General features: G+C 33.0%; 2 protein-coding genes across 3 annotated transcripts; both read left to right on the top strand.

Annotated features, from left to right (window-relative positions):
• The first annotated feature begins 5,639 nt into the window (after positions 1–5,639).
• Positions 5,640–17,448, top strand: LOC130803950 (probable magnesium transporter NIPA9). Of its 2 annotated transcripts, XM_057668191.1 has the most exons (10): positions 5,640–5,879; positions 7,396–7,494; positions 10,910–11,039; positions 11,759–11,847; positions 14,284–14,340; positions 14,444–14,502; positions 14,746–14,866; positions 15,260–15,408; positions 16,846–17,113; positions 17,200–17,448. In XM_057668191.1, exons 1-9 carry the CDS (start codon positions 5,769–5,771, stop codon positions 17,063–17,065), a joined length of 1,035 nt encoding a protein of 344 aa, XP_057524174.1. In that variant the 5' UTR covers positions 5,640–5,768; the 3' UTR covers positions 17,066–17,113; positions 17,200–17,448. The 2 variants fall into 2 exon arrangements, with proteins under 2 accessions (XP_057524174.1, XP_057524173.1); XM_057668190.1 differs by having other exon boundaries at positions 16,846–17,448.
• A 130-nt stretch (positions 17,449–17,578) lies between these two features.
• LOC130803951 (zinc finger BED domain-containing protein DAYSLEEPER-like) lies at positions 17,579–18,987 on the top strand. The gene is made up of 2 exons (XM_057668192.1): positions 17,579–18,650; positions 18,729–18,987. Exon 1 carries the CDS (start codon positions 17,989–17,991, stop codon positions 18,547–18,549), a length of 561 nt encoding a protein of 186 aa, XP_057524175.1. The 5' UTR covers positions 17,579–17,988; the 3' UTR covers positions 18,550–18,650; positions 18,729–18,987.
• Positions 18,988–19,266: the final 279 nt, after the last annotated feature.

The following is a 19,266-nucleotide window of genomic DNA, read 5'->3' on the forward strand; positions in this document are numbered from 1 at the left end:
TTTTTTTTTGAGTAAATTCATTTTGAAATATGCTTTTTCATTTGATAAATCATATTATGATTCAAATCCAGTTCAATGGCTCCATAGTCATTTCAAATTCTCATTTTTCATCATAAATCATAAGATCTCAATGGATCCAAATCAATTTCAAACTCATATCATAAGTTTACATTGGTACTCTGTGAGTCATCCTGTGACTCGTTTGGTAGTCGGTCTACCGTCCGCGACATGTCCGGCAAGTGTAACACAATGGTATTGTGAACAATACGCGCTCAGCATTGGTGAGCCGTTTAATCATGCACACAACATTTGCTGTGGCATATGTACCCGCCATTTAGGCTAAAATATTTTTTTGTACATATTATATATCTTGTAATCTTAATAGCATTTGAAAGTCAAAAATATTAACTTTTTCCATATGATAAACATCTTTTATTTGCACATAGCAAAACATACTTTATTTGCAACTTAGCAAAATCAAATCATAATATTTCCCACATGGGTAAAACATGCTTAGCATAATCATATCATTAAACATAACCTTTGTATTATATTGGGGCATCACTAGCATGTATGGAAATGCATCGTAACAAAAAGTAATTAAAGTTCAATATGATTTTTTTTTTTTTTTTTTAAGGAAACCACTAAAATGTTTCGTTTCAATCCTTCTCAAAGTAAATATAACTAAAAGGGTTTTGAAATTCATTCAAAACAACTAGAATATGATTCATAAGTCTATAAAATCCTTACGACAGAAGATTTCATAAAACACTATTTTCTTAAATACGAGATAGTTTTGCAGGTATTAAAATCGGTAATTGATTTACAAAGTACATATTAATTCTCCAACAAGGCCCAAATTAATCAAGTCATTATAATACCTTATTTAAAATGAATTTAAGGTTGTCCCATCAGATTATAATTGGTTATGCGAATTTATAATGATCTTACAATTATTTTCGACAATTTGGGTATTTACCGTTATTTAAATGGTGTCTTAAATCCGTAAAATTTATAAACCATCTAATTTAAACTTAATTTATACTATGAGGCAGTAGGTTATTAATATAAATATAATTTTTTTATATAGGTTTATTTTTACCCAAATTTAATTAACAATATTACATTTTTTAATAAATAAACATTTTCTATTAATTTGATAAATTAGTAAATAATTAATAATTTATTTTATAAAATTATACCAAAGTCCCAGAAGTCATATAACATGTTTATTAGGCCATTTGAACTTATAAAACTCATGTATGATGTTTTATTATTTGTATAGACATTTTATCGATAAATAAAATAAAATAGCTTTAAAATTATTTGAGTCCGATTAAAATATTATAAAAAAAATTATATGATATTCCAGAAGCTATTTTAAGATTTAAAATTTATTTAAGTCCATATATGGTCACGAAAATCCATATAAATTTTTTAACATATATCTACTGATTATATAAGTGTCTCATAAAATTTTCATGTCCAAAAGACGTCATTTAGTATTTATTTTATATTTTACCGTTTTCAAACTTACCGATTATTAATAAACGAGTAAAAATTATTAAGGTCCTTAAATGTCAACGAAATCTTCCCAAACTTTTACCAATTTTACCTACTATCCATATAAGTATGTGATAAAAATTTCAAGTCCATATGTCTTTGTTTGGTAATTATTTTATATTTTATCATTTTACAATTTACCGTTAAACAATTTAACGATTATTCAAAAATTATAAAAAAAATTCAAAACTAAATATATTCTGGCCAAATCTTGTTGGAGACATTATAATATGTTTTTATTAATTATTTTTGATGATGAAGAGTTCATCTAATACCATGTTTTATAATAAGAGTATTTAGCACCTTAAAATCCATTAAAATATCAATTTAACGAATAATCTCAACAAAAAGTATCCAAGAAATTTTCTTAACATATGGCTACTGAAAATTTCTCTTAAAATGAATTTAAAATGTTTTCAAATTCATATAATCATTTCCATCACAATAACTTTCACAAAGTAGTGTTAAACATGCCTTTAAACATACAATAATTTATAAAATCAACATGCATGATGCCCACAATAATAATACATGTAATAAATTATTCCATACTCAAATTTATCATTTTCACATCATTTTTCAAGATTTAAGAACTTCACTTTGGGAATTTATTTTTTTTTTTAAAAAAGAAGTTTATACACAAACTTTCCCAACTTGTTCTTAAATCCTTTAAAAATCACCCCATGTGACATACCTCGACTCCAAGCCTATATAATTATTCCGTAAGCTCCCACGTAAGCTCCTACGCGTTCTTAGAAGTGGTTCTAACTTTGGATCCTTGCCCTTCAAGTCTCAACTCCAACTCTTCAACTAAACCTATTGCATTTATCCAAAAATCAATAATAATTTTAGATTTCTAATATGCACTTAACTTTTCCTAGTTAGAGTTGTTAGACTAATACTTGTGATGATTTTAACATATTTGGAGTATACTTATTATGTTGAGCAACATAATTAGTTAAGTCCCATAATTTTACTTGAATCCTTTAAGTAACAAAATTTATATGTTTGTAGAAATGCATCTTCTTACTTTCTATTATGGCCTATTTTTATAGATTTATAAATGATGATTTTCTTAGTTTAGAGATAAAATATTCATTTTATAATGATCTTAGTTTATAGAAAGATTCATGTAAAAAAAATATTTTACATGAACAAGTTTTAACAAAAACTAGTGGAATAAAGAAATGAACATAACTTACTCTATACTTGGTGGATTTCTTCAAGTTTGGTGTCTATGGAAAGCTCTTAAGATGAAGATTATTTTTATGGGAGATTTGAGTTTATAAACATAAATTTTCAGAAGTTTTAGATGGATTTTTGAAGAAGATTTGATGAGAAAATAAGGTGTTTTTGCTAGAAATTGTAAGATTGAACTTCAACTTTGCTTATGGATGAAATAAGGAGTAAAATGAAGAGTGAAAGAAGGTTGATGGAGCTGAAAATATGGACAGCAAATATGTCTTGATTTATTATGTTTGCATGCTTGTTATGATGGTGTTTTTGGGTAAGAACAATAGGGGCTTTGGGTAGAGAGTTTGGTGGAGTGTGTAAGTGAGTTTTGGGGCTAAAAGAGGGCTAGTATGACAGCTAGGGGCTGCTGTTTTGGGGCTGGTTTGGAGTGCTTTTTGTCCTCAATTTGGTCTATTATGGTATAATAAAGGTTTATCTAAGATAGTTTAAAGTTTGGGTAAAAATTGTTGTACATGTAACAAGTTATGTGACTTGTACTTCATGTTTAAAAATCACTTGTATATGTGTGAAATATTTAATTTACTCCCATCATGGTTATATAATATGCTTGGGTAATAATTAAAATTTTTTTTTTTGAACTGTTATGAGTAGTTGCTCAATTTTAAGTTTTTACCTCCAAAGTTTACGTTACTTGTTTCGATTCATAATCATGTTACGAATTAACAAGTTTCTAATCATCGTAGAGATTTTTCAAATTACTACCATCACTAATTAAATTATAATTAGTAACGAACAAATATATAAGAAAAATTAGGCGTTAAAAACGACTAATGAAATCTTCTAATAATACGACTGTTTCAGTCTTCCCTTCTTACAAGAGTTTCGTCCTCGAAACTAACTCAAACTAATGGTTATAAATACATCACTCAAATAAGTAAGGGTATCTAATTAACATATCGTCCTCTTTTTCCCAAGTAGCACTGTCGGTATCCTGTCCACTCCATAGCACTTTCACAAGTGGAATCGTGCGGCTACGGAGTTTTCTAACCTCTCGACCTAGGATCCTCAGGGGCTTTTCCTCATACTGCAAGCTTTCAACAGAGGTAATTAGCAGAGGTGATTAGAGGTTCCAAGGATGTACATTGAGCTGAGCACGTAGGAATTTGTAGTTTTGTATTAGGATTTTGGATAAATGTAAATTTGAATTGGTTGTGTTGGTTATATTGCATTTGTAGAGAATTGTATGATTATCTTGTGTTCTAATTAGTTGTTTGTTTTGAGATTTAGCTGAGTTAGTTACGTTAAAGAGCTGGTGAACCCTTTTGCTCAAGTTTTGGAAGTGTGATTTTAGTTTCTTGGGAAATGAACCCCGTGATGACCTATTTACTCAATCAACGATAAGTCGGGTTGTTACAGAACTAGTGGTCAGTTAGATTAACTTAAGATAAAATTCAAAGTCGTGTAACTATAACTTGATCTCATATCAGTTTTAGTTATCCAACAATCAATCATCTTTTGAATTTGAATATTGATCATTTCAAGTCACCATTCTGATCAATTGAACAAGTCGATCCGAATAATTGGACTTCAATTACATATTGCATTTAATAATCGGATTACAAATAATTAAATTGCGGAATAAAACTCTAGTAGGATCCGATTTTACATAACCTACAAATATCCACCCACAAGGCTACAATATACAATGTAAAATCAATTAAATTTTAGGAAAAATTACCCTCAATAATACGAACTTTCACTGATTTTCCTACAATAATACGAACTTTCAATTAACCATGAATAATACGAACTTTGATACATATTTCCCGCTAGCATACCTAACCGGTTCTTTACCTGGAGAAACGGTAAATTCCCCATTTCTTCATTATGCTAGCGGGAAATATGTATCAAAGTTCGTATTTTATTTATAGTTAATTGAAAGTTCGTATTATTGTAGGAAAATCAGTGAAAGTTCGTATTATTCATGATAATTTTTCTTACTTAGTTTTATTAGCCAAAAAAAAAATTTTAAAGGAATGAATGAGTTTACCGGTAACAGGTAAAATGGTATGCCAGCGGGAAATATGTATCAAAGTTCGTATTATTCATGGTTAATTGAAAGTTCGTATTATTGTAGGAAAATCAGTGAAAGTTTGTATTATTCAGGGTAATTTTTCCTAAATTTTAAGTGCATGTCATCCCTATATGAGTTAAAGGAGGTGCCTTTGAGTAGTAAGTTGTGTTTACTCTTAGTCTTACTCAATTTGTTATTTTTTCTACTCCTATTTTAATTTGTACTCCTATTTATAAATATCCAATTTTTTAATCTCCCTTTTATTAATAGAGCTAAATGAATGAGACGAAGTATTAGCTGAAGTTTTGGAAGGATAGCGAGCAACCGAGTAACAAAAGAAACCGCTAGTCTCTTGAGATACCGTCTCTTTGAGAGACATGTCTTAAGCTTAGCCCATTAAAGTTTAATGTATAATTATCGTATTCTTAATGCCTATTTACATTATTCTTAATGTTTACTTATCGTATTCGTAATATCTACAGTCAGGGCCGACCCTAGGGGTGGGCAAGAGGGGCCGTCTCCCAGGGCCCTGTGTCAAAAAAACAAAGTTAATGGTTGTAGAATGATCCATATAATTGATGAATTACAAAGGAAAAAGGCCCTAATGTGTTATTTCGCCCAAGCCCCAAAATATCTAGAGTTGGTCCTAAATCTATTTTTAATATCTTAAATGTCTACTTACATCTTTTTAATAACTAATTACAACTTTTAAAAAAATATATAATGAGTCGGCTCAATTAGAGATAAGTATCAGTGCAAAAGAAAAAGACATTTCATCAAATTAGCTGTGACACGTCCATTCCCGTAACAGTCTTATACTCCCTTGTTCAGCTTCACACGACATCATTAAACAAACACACCGCCCCATCTACCATCTCCATCTGCAGAGGAGAGAGAAATTCATTCGTAGAGAGAGAACACAAAGGGAGAGAGAGAGATGTGGGAAGCTGTGCTTCTTACCTTAGCGGCAACGGCCGGAAACAACATCGGAAAAGTCTTGCAGAAGAAAGGCACCCTCATTCTACCCCCTCTCTCTTTCAAGCTCAAGGTTTTTACTTTGATATGAATGTCTTTATTGTCTCTACATTTTCAACATTGTTGTTATGAATTCTGATATTTCTATTTGGTTGGTTCATTTAATCAATTTTGGATTCAAATTGGTTATATTTGTATAGATATTATTAGTTTTTTTTTTTTTTTTTTTTTTTTTTTTTTGTTTTTGTTTTTTTGGGATTGAATCTAGTCTTAGGGCTTTAGTTTAATCTTTGTCCGTGATAATCAGAGATTGATTTGATAATGTGTTTTTTCGTTTCTCAATTAAAATCTTCTAATTAAGTTTTTAATAAATAGAATTTGCATTAAATGGTGGGAATGATTATATGGTGTAATTTTTGTGGGAAAAATCTTTTGACGAACCTAATTTTCATGGTTGTTATACTTCAATTATCTCATTTTCTTCATAAGATTTATCTCAATGTATTATCATTTTAAATGTGGTGTTATGATGTAATATATAATTGTGAAAAAGAAAATATTTTGTGATCAAAGTATTATACCATGGGAATGACATGGTAAATTTCGTGAAAAGTGACACCATGGATTGTTTCATTACCATGCCATTAGGGTTCTTATTGAGACTTCTCCCATGTGATTTGTGCATCTCAGTCCCTGTGTAATGAGTTATAAATCTGTGTGCTCGCTGTAGTGTGTGTTATGCTTCATCTGATAACCAATTATCTCCATTGAGGAAATATAATAGTATTATCTATATGCCATTACTCTAACGCCAAATCGCAAACCATTTCTAATGAGCCATTAGACTATAGTTCTAAATCTATAACCCATAGCCAAAATATGATGAAATGTGGCTTCATGGAGAATTTGCAATCTCACCCTTGTATTATCTACTCATCATTTGATCAAATTCATAATCTACTATTTATTAATATCAAATGAAGAATAAGAATCCCTGATGCTTCTTCCTCTTTCAATTACCTCCTTCATGACTTATTATCCATCTTATATTATCTCATATCACTATGTTTTTTAATAATTCTATTGTAAGCATGCCTTAGAAAGTAAGTTTGAAAACTTATTTGATCCAATGGGAACCTTTCTCTTCATAATCATTACTACTAACAAACCGAAAACTCTAAATTCTTCGGGAGGGTGTTAGAGTGTAATTTTTTGTCCTTTAACGTGCTATCATCATGCTTAGATTGATATAGAGTTTAATTTTTTTTGGTTTCATCTTTGATGTCGCTTTGTGTTACTGATATGGTAATAAATGATATGAGAAAGTATTGTTTTGACTAAACGTGCCCTCTACTTTTAAACACTCAAAGAATGTTGATCCTAGAATAAGCATCAGCAATGCGCTTTGCATCAAATTTTCATGTGCCTTTCTCTTATAGCTCCCACCAAGAAAAATGCTTTTTCATTCCCTAATCTAGTATTTTTTGATTTTCCATGTTTGATTAAAATGTGACTTGAGAATACATCCTTGTAGTCATGGCTCAATCAATTTTGGTCTTACTCTTTATTTACCTTGTCTATGCTTGTAGGTGATTAGGACCTATGCATTCAATAAACGTTGGGTCACAGGATTTTTGATGGATATTGGTGGTGCACTTTTGATGTTGAGGGCATTATCTCTTGCTCCGGTAAGTTGTTAATTATAGCAATTGTTGGGTCTGTTTGGCAAATAAGTGTTGGCTAAAGATGTTGTTGCCTTGTTGGGTTGTTGATCTGAACAAAAGCTAAATGTCAATTTAAAAACTAGTCCTAGTAATTTTTTGGTTTTGGTTTTGGCTTTAAAACCAACTTTTTAATTGACTTAAAAGTCATTTACTAAACATTTTTTTGACTATTTGATCAACTCAAAGCCAAAAGCTAAACGCCAAGGAAAAAACCAATTGCCAAACACTCTTTATTTTTATCAATGCCCAAAGATACTATGATATTGATAATTGGCGTAAATAATCACTTCATCATGTTCTTGTTAAAAAATAGAAACAAACATATAAGAGGATACCTTGGTGGCATTAATGGCTATTATATGATGTTAGGACGAACATTATGAGATTCATGCAAGAAAACTTTAAAAACCCTGGGGTTGCCTTGAGGGATGGTGCCTTTAACGCTCAAGTTAGTACCTATATATGCAGTGATATAGTGTTTAGAAAGAGAAGTGGTGATATTGCCTTTGAGAGGCAAAATAGCAGTTACCATGGTACAATCCTTTAAGGGTGTATATATAATGAGACATGGGTTTAACCTTAATGGGCCTTTATGTTCTTTGGACTCAGCCCAAACATATAAAATAGGGCTATTATTTTATGTACAAACAAATTTTTCACTAGACGCAAGACTATAGTTGATGGGTTTGGAAGTCTGAATCCTAGGCTTCCCTAGGACACTTTGTCTAGTCCTGTACTCTTGTTTCGTGGGTCTTGCTCTAGAACTTAAGTCCCTGTGTATAGGTTTTGATTTTTCCTAGTTTGGGGTGGTTTTACTACGTCTTAGCATTGGATTTCATGGTGTCAGTAAGTACCGGTTTGACTCTGTATCAATTTTTACCTAGTACCGGTTTTGGATTAGAGTCTTGATCCCATCCTTCATGCCTGTGTGACTTCAAAAAGATAAATATCTATATCTTAATTATCTCCAAATGGAGGTCAAGCCTATGCATGCCCCATATCAATATGCTTTAGGGATTAAGTTAATGGATGTATACTTCTAGACTTAAATTCACTTCATGCCATATGTTACGTCATCCAATAAAATATAAAGCAATGATATAAGCAACATTTATACGATATATAAATTTTCTTAGCTCAATTCACTGTGTGCCAACCGCAAGCTGTACGATCATTGTTTGAAAAGTAGTCTTATAGTGCTCGCCAATCAGGTACTCACCAATCATGTACTCGCCAATTACATACTCTTAAATTGGGTACTCTTTGCAATAGGGTACTCATATATGGCCTATCGACTATCGATGTCCCTTATCCACGATCCACTTTCTCAAACGACTTCCATATTGGAGGATTCCTTCCTTTTTTTTGTTTATTGACACATGCATCTCATGCTTCAATTGTTTGTGATTAACATGCTTTATGACACATCACCTCATATCACATGCTTCATTTATTAAGGCTTCACTTTCTTGGCATTGGAGAGTGCTTTGTATTTGTAACAAAAAGAATACTCTATTTCACACGGTACCAAGCATAAGACCTTGGAGCAGTACTTTTTAGAGTATATTGGTATCTATTTAATCTTTCATGATATCAGAATGCGCAATCAATCTCCTTCTAAGGACATGTACAACCGAAAGTCCAAATTCGAAAATGCGGCCACAACAATGAAGAAGTCGTTATCTGCTGAAGGGTTTTCCCATATTTACTATCTTATTATAGGAGACGCAATTTCTGGGTGCCTATTCCTAGATGAAAATTAATACTAGGGACCAATTTGCTCGGAGAAATTATTGAATCAAACGCCCATTTTCTAAGAGCCTTTACTTGGGAACCGAAAGACGCGAGAAATTGTTGATTGGGCTCCCAAATCACTCGCTAAGTGCACTATGAACTTTTGCTTATAGAGTGAAACTAAGGATTCTTCAGAGAAGTTTTGTACGGATTCATTTCATTAGGAGAGAAAAAATGGCTATATTTTTACCCACCTTTGAAAATGATGAAGAAAAAGTACATTAATGTTTTTTTTGAGTATTTTAGTTGGGATGACAAATGGGTATAATTATACGGGTCTCGCACCGCATCCGGGTATGGGTATGATTTTAGTGGGTAGTGGTTGAGTATGGGTATGAAAAGTCCTGCCCATAGAGTAAAAATGCGGTAACGGTCGCGATTACGATAACAAAACGGTGATGCGGTAACGGGAGTGATGCATTTATCATCACATTTAAATATTGGTCAAAACCTAAAGATATCCCTTGATAGGGTCCAAAACACAGTTTTTTTACACCTTTACCACGCGGGAAATCTCGGTTCGTTCTAAAAAACCTTTACATTGCGGTTGACATGATGCGATGTTGCCTTGTTTTTACACTATGGTCCTACCCGCCATGGGTAGTGGGTAGGTGGTGGGTATGAGGTCTTATCCACCCGCCCAGCCCCATACCCACCTGCCATGGGTTAGTACTTAGTAGGTGTTTGAAATTAGATGTAATGGAGTCATAGGAAACTGACTATGAACACCATAGTCCCTCATAGTGTAAAAATTGGAAACAATCGTAGAAACTAGAATATACCATAATCCCCCATAGACGGTGCCAATTTTATGGAAATTGATAATTAAATTTGGTGTACTCTCAAGCTAACAAGGATGTGTTGGACTTTGTCTTTGAATGCTAGTATATGGGTGTGAGAGCAAATATTTGCAAAAAGGGAATAGGTCGATTTTTTAAGGATAATCCAAAATAGAAACAAGTGCAACATTGTGGAGACGAATGGGTTATATTATTTTGTAGTAAAGGTTGATTATTCATTCAATTTCTTTTGTACAATTTTTGTCTTTTTATAGTTGAAATACAGCTAGTAGCACATAAAAAATGATGATTTAGCATTAATCAGAGAAAATTGCCATGTGGTTAAGTGAGGATATGCTTCCCACTTCAATCCAAATATTATAAATACAAGGGACAAGGGGGAAGTTTTTCTTCAAAAAAGTATACCATCTGACAAAATGTTGTGAATTGTGATTGTAAGGAATTTCATAGAAAGGGATATATTGCAACTAGTATTACAAGATAGAGGAAGCACATAGTCCATAGAGTACATTACATTGAAATTTCAGTAAATTTTAGTAGTTGCCTTTTGCTTACTGTTCACGCCAAGTGCTAATGAGATTTTGTAGGCCTTTTTTGTCATCTTTCCATGGATTTTATATTGCCAACTTGGTATCTAGCACTTGCTGCAAAATTTTTATTATATTATATGTTCAGTTAATTCAAAAAATTTCTTTCTAAAAAAACTTCCTTATGCTTTGTACTAGATAATGTTCATGCATACTGTCCTTTGGAACCAACTTATAAATCACTTTTAATCATCTCAGGTCTCTGTTATTCAACCTATTTCTGGTTGCGGACTTGCTATACTTTCCATTTTCTCTCACTTTTACTTGAAGGAGCTAATGAATGTTCTAGATTGGATGGGAATTGCACTGGCTGGAATTGGCACAATAGGTAATGTAAGTCTACATAAACTGTATTTTGAGCAGTCATTTTCACTTGGACCCTTTACATAGTGAAGTTATGTGAAGTTGGGAGTGGAACCCTTTCTTTTGGGAGGAATTATGTTTTTTTAAAGGGTATAGCTGTATCGACTCTCAATATAAGCTGTATTGAGGTGAAATTTATGTGTGTCATTAGACCGACAACACTATATGGTAAGAATATAGTTCAAAATGTTAGGTTTTCAAAAGAGATGATTGATTATTGTAGGGAAATGGGTAATTAAGATGCATAAGTTAACAATAAAATTTAAAATGAAGACATGAAAAAACTTCTTAAAAGTAACCTTAAAACTTTTACAATACAAGTGTTGTGATGCGGGCGATATTTTGCACTATACTTGGAACTTTGAGAAGATTAAAGGAGGAAGAGATTAACCAAAAATGACGAGGGTAACATGAGTGAAAAATAATTAGGAATTGAGATTCATGAGTATATGACAATGGATATGAATGAAATGAGGACAATATATGTGAATGATCATTGACGTTATTTTTTTTAGTTATAGATTAATATCAAATTGGTCAAAAATAGTGTAATCCTTATTACCGAAAATCTATGTTGATTTTGTTTTGATCTATGTGATCTATCCCCTATGTTGAGTTTAAAGATTTAACGTTGCTGATGTATTGTAATACATTCATACATGTTAAATAAGCTTATTCTTGCAGGAATTGGTGCTGGAGGTGAAGATCAGCAGACTTCTCCTATCTCTATCTTCCATCTTCCTTTTCTCGCCTTTGTTGTAGTCATCATGTTTGTAGGTACCTTGCTCTGTGCACTAACTGATACTATCTCAATTCTTCTTTTCAATACTGTTTGTTTCCTCCCTGAAGCATCTGAACAAGTTTGTCAAATACTTGGCTTTTAACGTAGCTGAATTTGTTTACAACTTTCTTAGCTGATACAATGGTTTCTACTCTTCTAGTATGGTTGCTTTCAAAACATGCTATTAAACATGAAACTTATACATGTTTGCAATTTATGTATGCTAAACCATGTTCTTAGCTTATCTGTATCCTACACTTGTCTGCCACCAATTGACTTGGTCGGTTTCGGGAGATCTACCAACACGTTGAAAGTTTATTATTTTTTTTTTATTCTTATCGTTGTTTGACATCTAGAAAACTTAATTGAAATCTTTTGTTAAAATTTGAATATTACTTTTTATGTTAGTGGATTAAAAAAGTTTTCAGCTCTTAACTCTGGAATGTTAACCCAAATCTTAAATTTTGAGTAAAATAGTTGATCATAACTCCAAAATATTAATTTGCAACTCAAAAGTTTTCAGATTTTAAAAAACACATCAGGTGGATTGAGTCTCGGACAGGTCTGTTATGTCAGATTTTTGGACATAATTTCTGCTATGGCTTCTCATTCATTTCTCTTTGGACATAATTTCTCTTCTGCCTTCTCTTTTAGTACTTGCAATACAAAACCTTTGTTAAATCATGATAAAGTGCTGCTAGAGCATCTGATACATTTCTCATTGCACCATCATTTAGATACTTGACCGCCAAAGAGGACTTGTTAAATCACCATTGGTGTTGATAACCTTTACATCTTTTTGTTTTGCTTACTAATTTCTTAAGTTTATGATTTTTAGCAATACATTTGTCTAATTTATTATTCTTCATTGGATTTTTTTTGTTTGTTTGGACAACATGATTGAATGAATGGGAAGGAGAGTGGACAGAAAGGTTGGGGAAGTTCAAGCTCTGTTTTCCCTTCAATCTCTCCCGTATTGCTCTCTTCTCCCCTTCCTTCTCCCTACCCTTTTCTAAATGAGGGTACTAATTCTTCTCCCCTTTTTCTTCATTCCTCTTATCCAAACAAAAAGAATAGCACAACTTCTACTATGCCACTAAAAACCCAAATTTTCCACTCTAAATTGACGGTAGCTATAACAAATGAAACCCCAAAATCAACAATTATGATCCTTGATTTAGGATAAATATTTGAACCAAAAGATGAAGGACTGCAGCCTGAACTACCTAAACTACCAAGAGCCGCTATATTGTGAAGTGAAGGAGGTGATAAGTGATTACACTTTCATGGAAGTGAATTCTTGACTCAATGAACAGAGAGTGTAAACATGAATAAGAAATTAGCAGGGTGTGTACTGTAGCTGGTAAATGAGTGAGGAGAAAATAGTAATAGGAGAGAGTAAAAGAGAAGTAATACGTTTTTGCTTTTAAATAAAGGATAAATATATAATTGTAGCTATAAGTACTATACAATTATTAGATGCAGTTCCTAAAATGGTATCAATTGCAAAATTTATGACAAACACACACATCAATTGGTGTTATTTATTGCTTACTAATTCCCCTTTTGATTTCTTATGTATATCCTGTTAATTTTTTAAAATAGTTAGGGAATTATAATTTATATGATGATGCCGTCTAGACATGTCAAATTTTTGACCCGATCCGAAATTGACTCAGAACCTGACTGGAAAGTAGTGCGTTATAACCTGGAATTCAACCAGTGACCCGAAAATGATCCGACCAAAAAAACCAAAAAGAGGATCAAACACATCCGAAATCAAACACGATTGTTTTGACACGTTTTCGGTTCACGTCAGCATTTTTAGTTCCGTGTCATCATTTTTAGTTGGGGGTCCACTGTGTTTTTGTCAACTTTAAATTTGATTCAACTTTTTTTGTTGTAGCCCTAAATTTGGTATATTGATTTTTTTACATATATATATTTTTCTACGAAAACAAAAAATTGGTATTTATATATTTTTTAAATGTAATGAATAATGATAGAAAAAACCTATAAGTCTTATACCCATTGGGTTGACCTGATCCCGACCTGAATCTAACGCGACCGAACTCACAAGGTCGGAATTGGTGCAAACTCGAAAACGACTCGAAATCTATCCTACCAATTGTATTGACAGATCTAATGCCATCTTACAGTTCACATGAGCATAGATTGATAAGAACCTCTCTAATCTGGTGAAGAGTTTCAGGGTTGTAACTCGCAACATTTGAGACAAAGTAGTGTAAGTGGCGGCAATCACAATTTGTATTTTTACTGTTAGTAGCCACACAAACCCCATTTAAAAAATAGTTGGCAAATAGATATTTTTTATTTCTTACAGTCAATTTATATCACAATGGCTTTGTGTGTGTGTTTTCTGTGTGTGTAGGTAAGATCTGATTGTTTGAGACTATGTTGCTTGCAGATAATTTTGAATGGATGGCTTCGTATTTACAGACGGCAACGAAGAGAGCAAGAATTGGTATTGTTATTTGAATCTTATTGCCTGACCCTGCCTTTCTGTTTAACCTTAAAATCTGTCCTGTAGATTTTTCAATTGTCGTTTTTGTAATTTCCTGCTGTAGATGCAATCAGAAGTTGTTGAAGAAATAATTTACGGGCTGGAGTCTGGAATTCTGTTTGGGTATACCTAACATTTCTCTACAATTTTCCATTGTTTGCAGAATTTAACTTTCCTCTTCTTGCCTTTTTCCACCGATTTTCCAAGTTGTCTTTCGCAATGTTTTACTTGATCCTTTTTTTAGAACTAACATGAATTTTTTTGTGCTATGCGAATAATAAAATATAGTGATGATCTACTTTCTATGCCATTTTTCAATGTAAATGCTGGTAGTGAATGCTGATCTTCATAGGAGTATTACTGCAGGATGGCGTCTGTCATATCAAAACTCGGATTTATACTTTTGGAGCAGGGGTTTTCAACAATGGTTCTTCCGCTTAGTGTAGCAATAAGTATATGCTGCAGTGGCACAGGATTTGTGTACCAGGTACCCCCAGAATTGAACCTTCAGAGAAAACTTTTCAAATACTACTTCCTTATCTTCAAATGGCATTCTTTATTTTCTTTGTAATCAGTTTTCTGCACTTCTTAACATCTTCAGGAGGTGTTTTTTCTCCCCTTTGATGAAAGTTTGACATTGAAATTCATTTTATGTCGTTACCATTTTAAATTAATGCCTGATTATATTCTTCCTAGAAGTTACCTTAAGTTATCTTTCCCCATTTGGCATTTCATAGCTTTAATAATGTGCCATGGTACTTGTTTGGCTTGTAAAACTATCTCCGTACTATCGCTAGTTTAGACTTTCCTTGGGGAAATGGGAAGAATTGTTTATTTTGTTTTTGTTTGATTCTTCAATTTAACGATATGTTTGATACAGACTAGGGGTTTGAAGCACGGGAGGGCTATTGTGGTTTCAACATGTGCTGCTGTAGCATCAATTGTGACTGGCGTACTTGCAGGCATGTTTGCCTTGGGTGAGCACTTGCCTACAGCTCCTGGAGCTCGCCTCTTACTGTTACTTGGATGGTAATTCTTTTATCCATCTTATTAGTTGTTTACGTCTCATATCTATGGCCATTAATGAATCAATAATGACATGTGACAAAGTCAGCTTTAGTAAGACCACCACATCTTGATTGATTGTCTAGAATATATTCAGGTCACTCGACCTTGTGAGATATGGGGGATAAGTGTTGATACTTTGTGTTTGTTTTGTACTGTTTGGTCAATTGGTCCATTATGTGGCTGGGAACCACCAATTTGCACTAAAAGTTACCTTGCCTACCTTTGAGGGTTACAAGTTTAACTTTATACACAGTAGATGCAAATTCATTTAGCATCCAGAATCACTTTGCTGGTCCTGTGAAGATCTTTGGTTTGAGAACTTTTTATTTTTTCATCTTTCTGCAGCTTTTGATGTATGTGGAATTTGTTCAACGGTAAAGCATAGCATTCACTTTTTGTGGTCGTTGTCCATCATTTTCTTTTTCGAAATATATTGGTGAAACACTGTTAAAAAAAACCATGGTATTAATTTTTAAACTATTATCTGTTAAATTTGGGTGGCAAACTACTACCCATGATTTTACATATACTTATATTTTGGTAAATTACTAACCTATATCCATTTTTTTGAATATTGGTACCCCATGCAATAACTTGACCTTTTACATTTCACAGAAATCGCAATAAATTTTTTGAAAGTTTAGCATTACAAGTGAGCTTTATGTGACACGAAGCTAGCAATTTGCAAAAGAAGAAACAATTTGTGCTATTTGTAATTTACAAAAATAAAAAATGAAATTAGTGGTTAGTAATTTGCTAAATAACATATTTTATGGGTTGTAATTTCACAAATGTTTTCGATGGAAGCATACTTTTTTTCCATAACTTGAATAAAATAATTTCTTAATTATTTTAATGGTGAAATTTTGGCGAAAAGAAAAGGTAAGGAAAAAATTGTTTTAGTTGAGCTCTTTCCTATGCCATTGAACTTTGCGAATTGCATTCGCTAGGTTGAATCTTGGGATTCGTTTTTCATTGTTTGGTTTTACGACTTACCTAAGTAACAGGTTAAATTTTATTTCTCTTTTTTGTTCAAAAATTAATGAAACATCACCCGACGTTTCTCAGGACCAGCTTTCATTCATGGTGAGCATTCACTATTGTCCAAAAATCTTTTTCAGGAACCTTTAAAAAGGGTGCAGACTTTAATTCAATTGTTTCTTTAATTTGATTTCTTTGCCCAAAAATTGAAGAAAAAACACATGACCATTCTCAAGTTAGCCTCCCTCAATGGTGACCCTCCATTATTATCCTCTTACTGAGTTATATCCTAGTAAATGAAAATTAGATCCCATCATCACTTGTCTTCTCTTTGGTCGATCTCCTTCTGACATCGCCTTTCCTTTGCTTTTGACCTTCGGTCCTGACCCTTTTTAACATTACAACGTCCATTTGCAGGTTACTTATAATTTTAGGAGTGATTCTGTTGGTAAGCTCTACTAGGCTGGTGCGTTTCCTTCCAGGGTCAGCGAAACGGTCCGGTCGAAGTGGGTTGGATAAGAGCTTCAGTGCCAAGCAAACGGAATCAATCCGAACTAGGGATCCGAACCCTTGTGCCGTAATTCATACAAACACTTTGCATCATTTGTTAACGTCTACCACAAAGGAGAAATCTTGAACAATGGACAAACTTGTATATTCCAGTATTAGTCTCGACATTTCACATGTATGAAGATCCTTCCTTAACATGTACTATGGTCTTAATTTTGCGTCATTGTTATTGCGGTTCAATTCTCGTCTTTGTCTTGGCAGGTTTACCATCTTTAAAGGCTGTTTTTAAAATCTCACATTTCGGATCCTTGGCTCAGAATCCTTTGTTTAGCATGTCTCAATATCACATCTGAATTCCCATTAATTTCCATGTGAGAACTATGATAGTATTGATGATTATTAACTTCATTGTCGTGATTGTTTATGTTGGCTATAAGTTGTTGTAAGATCTTGTTCTTACATGTGACAATTCATTAAAAAATTGGCATGAAAATAGTCAACTGATCGATACAACGTCCAAATCTGTATAATATCATCATATGACTCATAGATTGCTTACATTAATTGTTTTAAAATATTGTTCTTGCTAGAGACGAGAGAGCCGCTTAGATTAAGATGAGATTCGTTTTAAAATATTTCGTTCTCGGATTTTGCTGTATTTTTTTGTTGTTTCAGTTTGCTTACATTAACTATGATACTCTTTTCTTTTATTGTCTTTTCTCATTTAACTATTTTTTCATTCCATCTATGCTAAGTATTAGGGATGCAGGCGGGGCGGGGATGGGTCCCGGTTTGATGGGTCATGGGGCGGATACGGGTATAAAATTTATACCCACCACGGGGATGGGATGGGTTTTAGGTGATACCCGCCCCATCCCCGCCCCGGCCCGCCCCGTCTCAAGATATGTACAAATTTTGGAAAACTCTAAATTTTTTTTCAAAATTTTTTTTTCAAATTTTGGGAAATCCTGAATTTATTTTCAAATTTTGAGAAACTCCGGTTTATATTTAAAAAAAAAAAATTATTTTCAAAACCCTAAATTTGGTTAAATGCCTAAATCTAAGTTGGGCCTTCTGATTTCTGAAATCCCGTCTTTATATGATTATGTGGTAAAGATGGCGAAAGTAATGTTAGAGAAATATAAGAAATATTGGGATAGTATGAATGGTTTGATGGGAGTTGCAACTATACTTGATCCTAGGTATAAAATGGCTCTTATACGATTTTATTTTGCAAAGATATTTGATAAATATGAGTATGATAGAGAGGTTAGCAGAATTAGCAATCTATTAAGGAGATTAGTTGATGAATATGAGTCTAGGAGTGAGAATACTCAAAGTAAGAGGCAACTACCTTCCAATTTAGCAAGTGGTGGGAGTTCTTGTGATGATGTTGGTATGGAAGAGTTTGCACAATTTCTAGAGCGAGACAAAAATCAAACTTATGAAAAATCTGATTTGGATAAGTATTTGGAAAATGCTAACATACCACTTGAAGATAATTTTGATATTCTAAATTGGTGGAAAACAAATGGAAGCACATACCCCGTTCTTCAACAAGTAGCACGGGATATTTTGAGTATTCCTTCTTCCATCCGGATCAGCTTTTAGCACAAGTGGTAGAGTTCTTGATCCTTATCGTAATCGACTACTACCTTAAGCCGTTGAAGCTTTAATGTGTTCTCAAAATTGGATTTGGGCTGCCCTCAAAAGTAAGTATTAATCCTATCAATATTGTGTAATTTTTATGCATTGATAAATTTTGGTTATAAAACGATTTGTATTTGCAGGTTGTGGAGAATTCAAGGACAAGAATTTTGCTAAAATTGGTTGAGAGTTGGAAGAAGAATGCGAAATGGAATTGGATATTGATTAGATTATTCTGGATTGATTTACTTTGGATGATTTTGAGTTGATGTTGAAATACTTTTGTTTTAGACATGTATATTTGTTTGAGACTTTGGTTATGTGTTTGTTTGAGACTTTCGATATGTGTTTGTTCGAGACTTTGGATATGTAATTGTTTGAGACTTTGGATGTGTGTTTGTTTGAGACTTTGGAGTTTGGATATGTATTATGGGTTTTAAGGCTCAAATGATTGAATATAAAGATGTGGCACAGATGGGTATTAAGCGGGGATTCGACGGGTGGTGGGGCGGGAAAAATGGGTATTAGACGGTGATGGATACCCAGATGGGTGGTGGGGCGAGGATGGTTTTAGGTACAAACCCATCGGGAAGGAGACGGGGAAAAAAATTATACCCGCCGTGGGGATGGGAACGAAAATGAGTATTGCATTAACAGATGGGGATGGGGATGGGGATGGGA

The sequence above is a fragment of the Amaranthus tricolor genome, chromosome 17, assembly GCF_026212465.1.
Source record: "Amaranthus tricolor cultivar Red isolate AtriRed21 chromosome 17, ASM2621246v1, whole genome shotgun sequence".
Lineage (NCBI taxonomy): Eukaryota > Viridiplantae > Streptophyta > Magnoliopsida > Caryophyllales > Amaranthaceae > Amaranthus > Amaranthus tricolor.

Coding starts and splice junctions, on each gene's coding strand:
- LOC130803950 (XM_057668190.1), top strand. CDS start 5,769: ATGTGGGAAGCTGTGCTTCTTACCTTAGCGGCAACGGCCGGAAACAAC. Junction 11,848..14,283: donor TTGTTGTAGTCATCATGTTT/GTAGGTACCTTG, acceptor TGTTGCTTGCAG/ATAATTTTGAATGGATGGCT. Junction 15,409..16,845: donor CTCTTACTGTTACTTGGATG/GTAATTCTTTTA, acceptor GTCCATTTGCAG/GTTACTTATAATTTTAGGAG.
- LOC130803951 (XM_057668192.1), top strand. CDS start 17,989: ATGCCTAAATCTAAGTTGGGCCTTCTGATTTCTGAAATCCCGTCTTTA.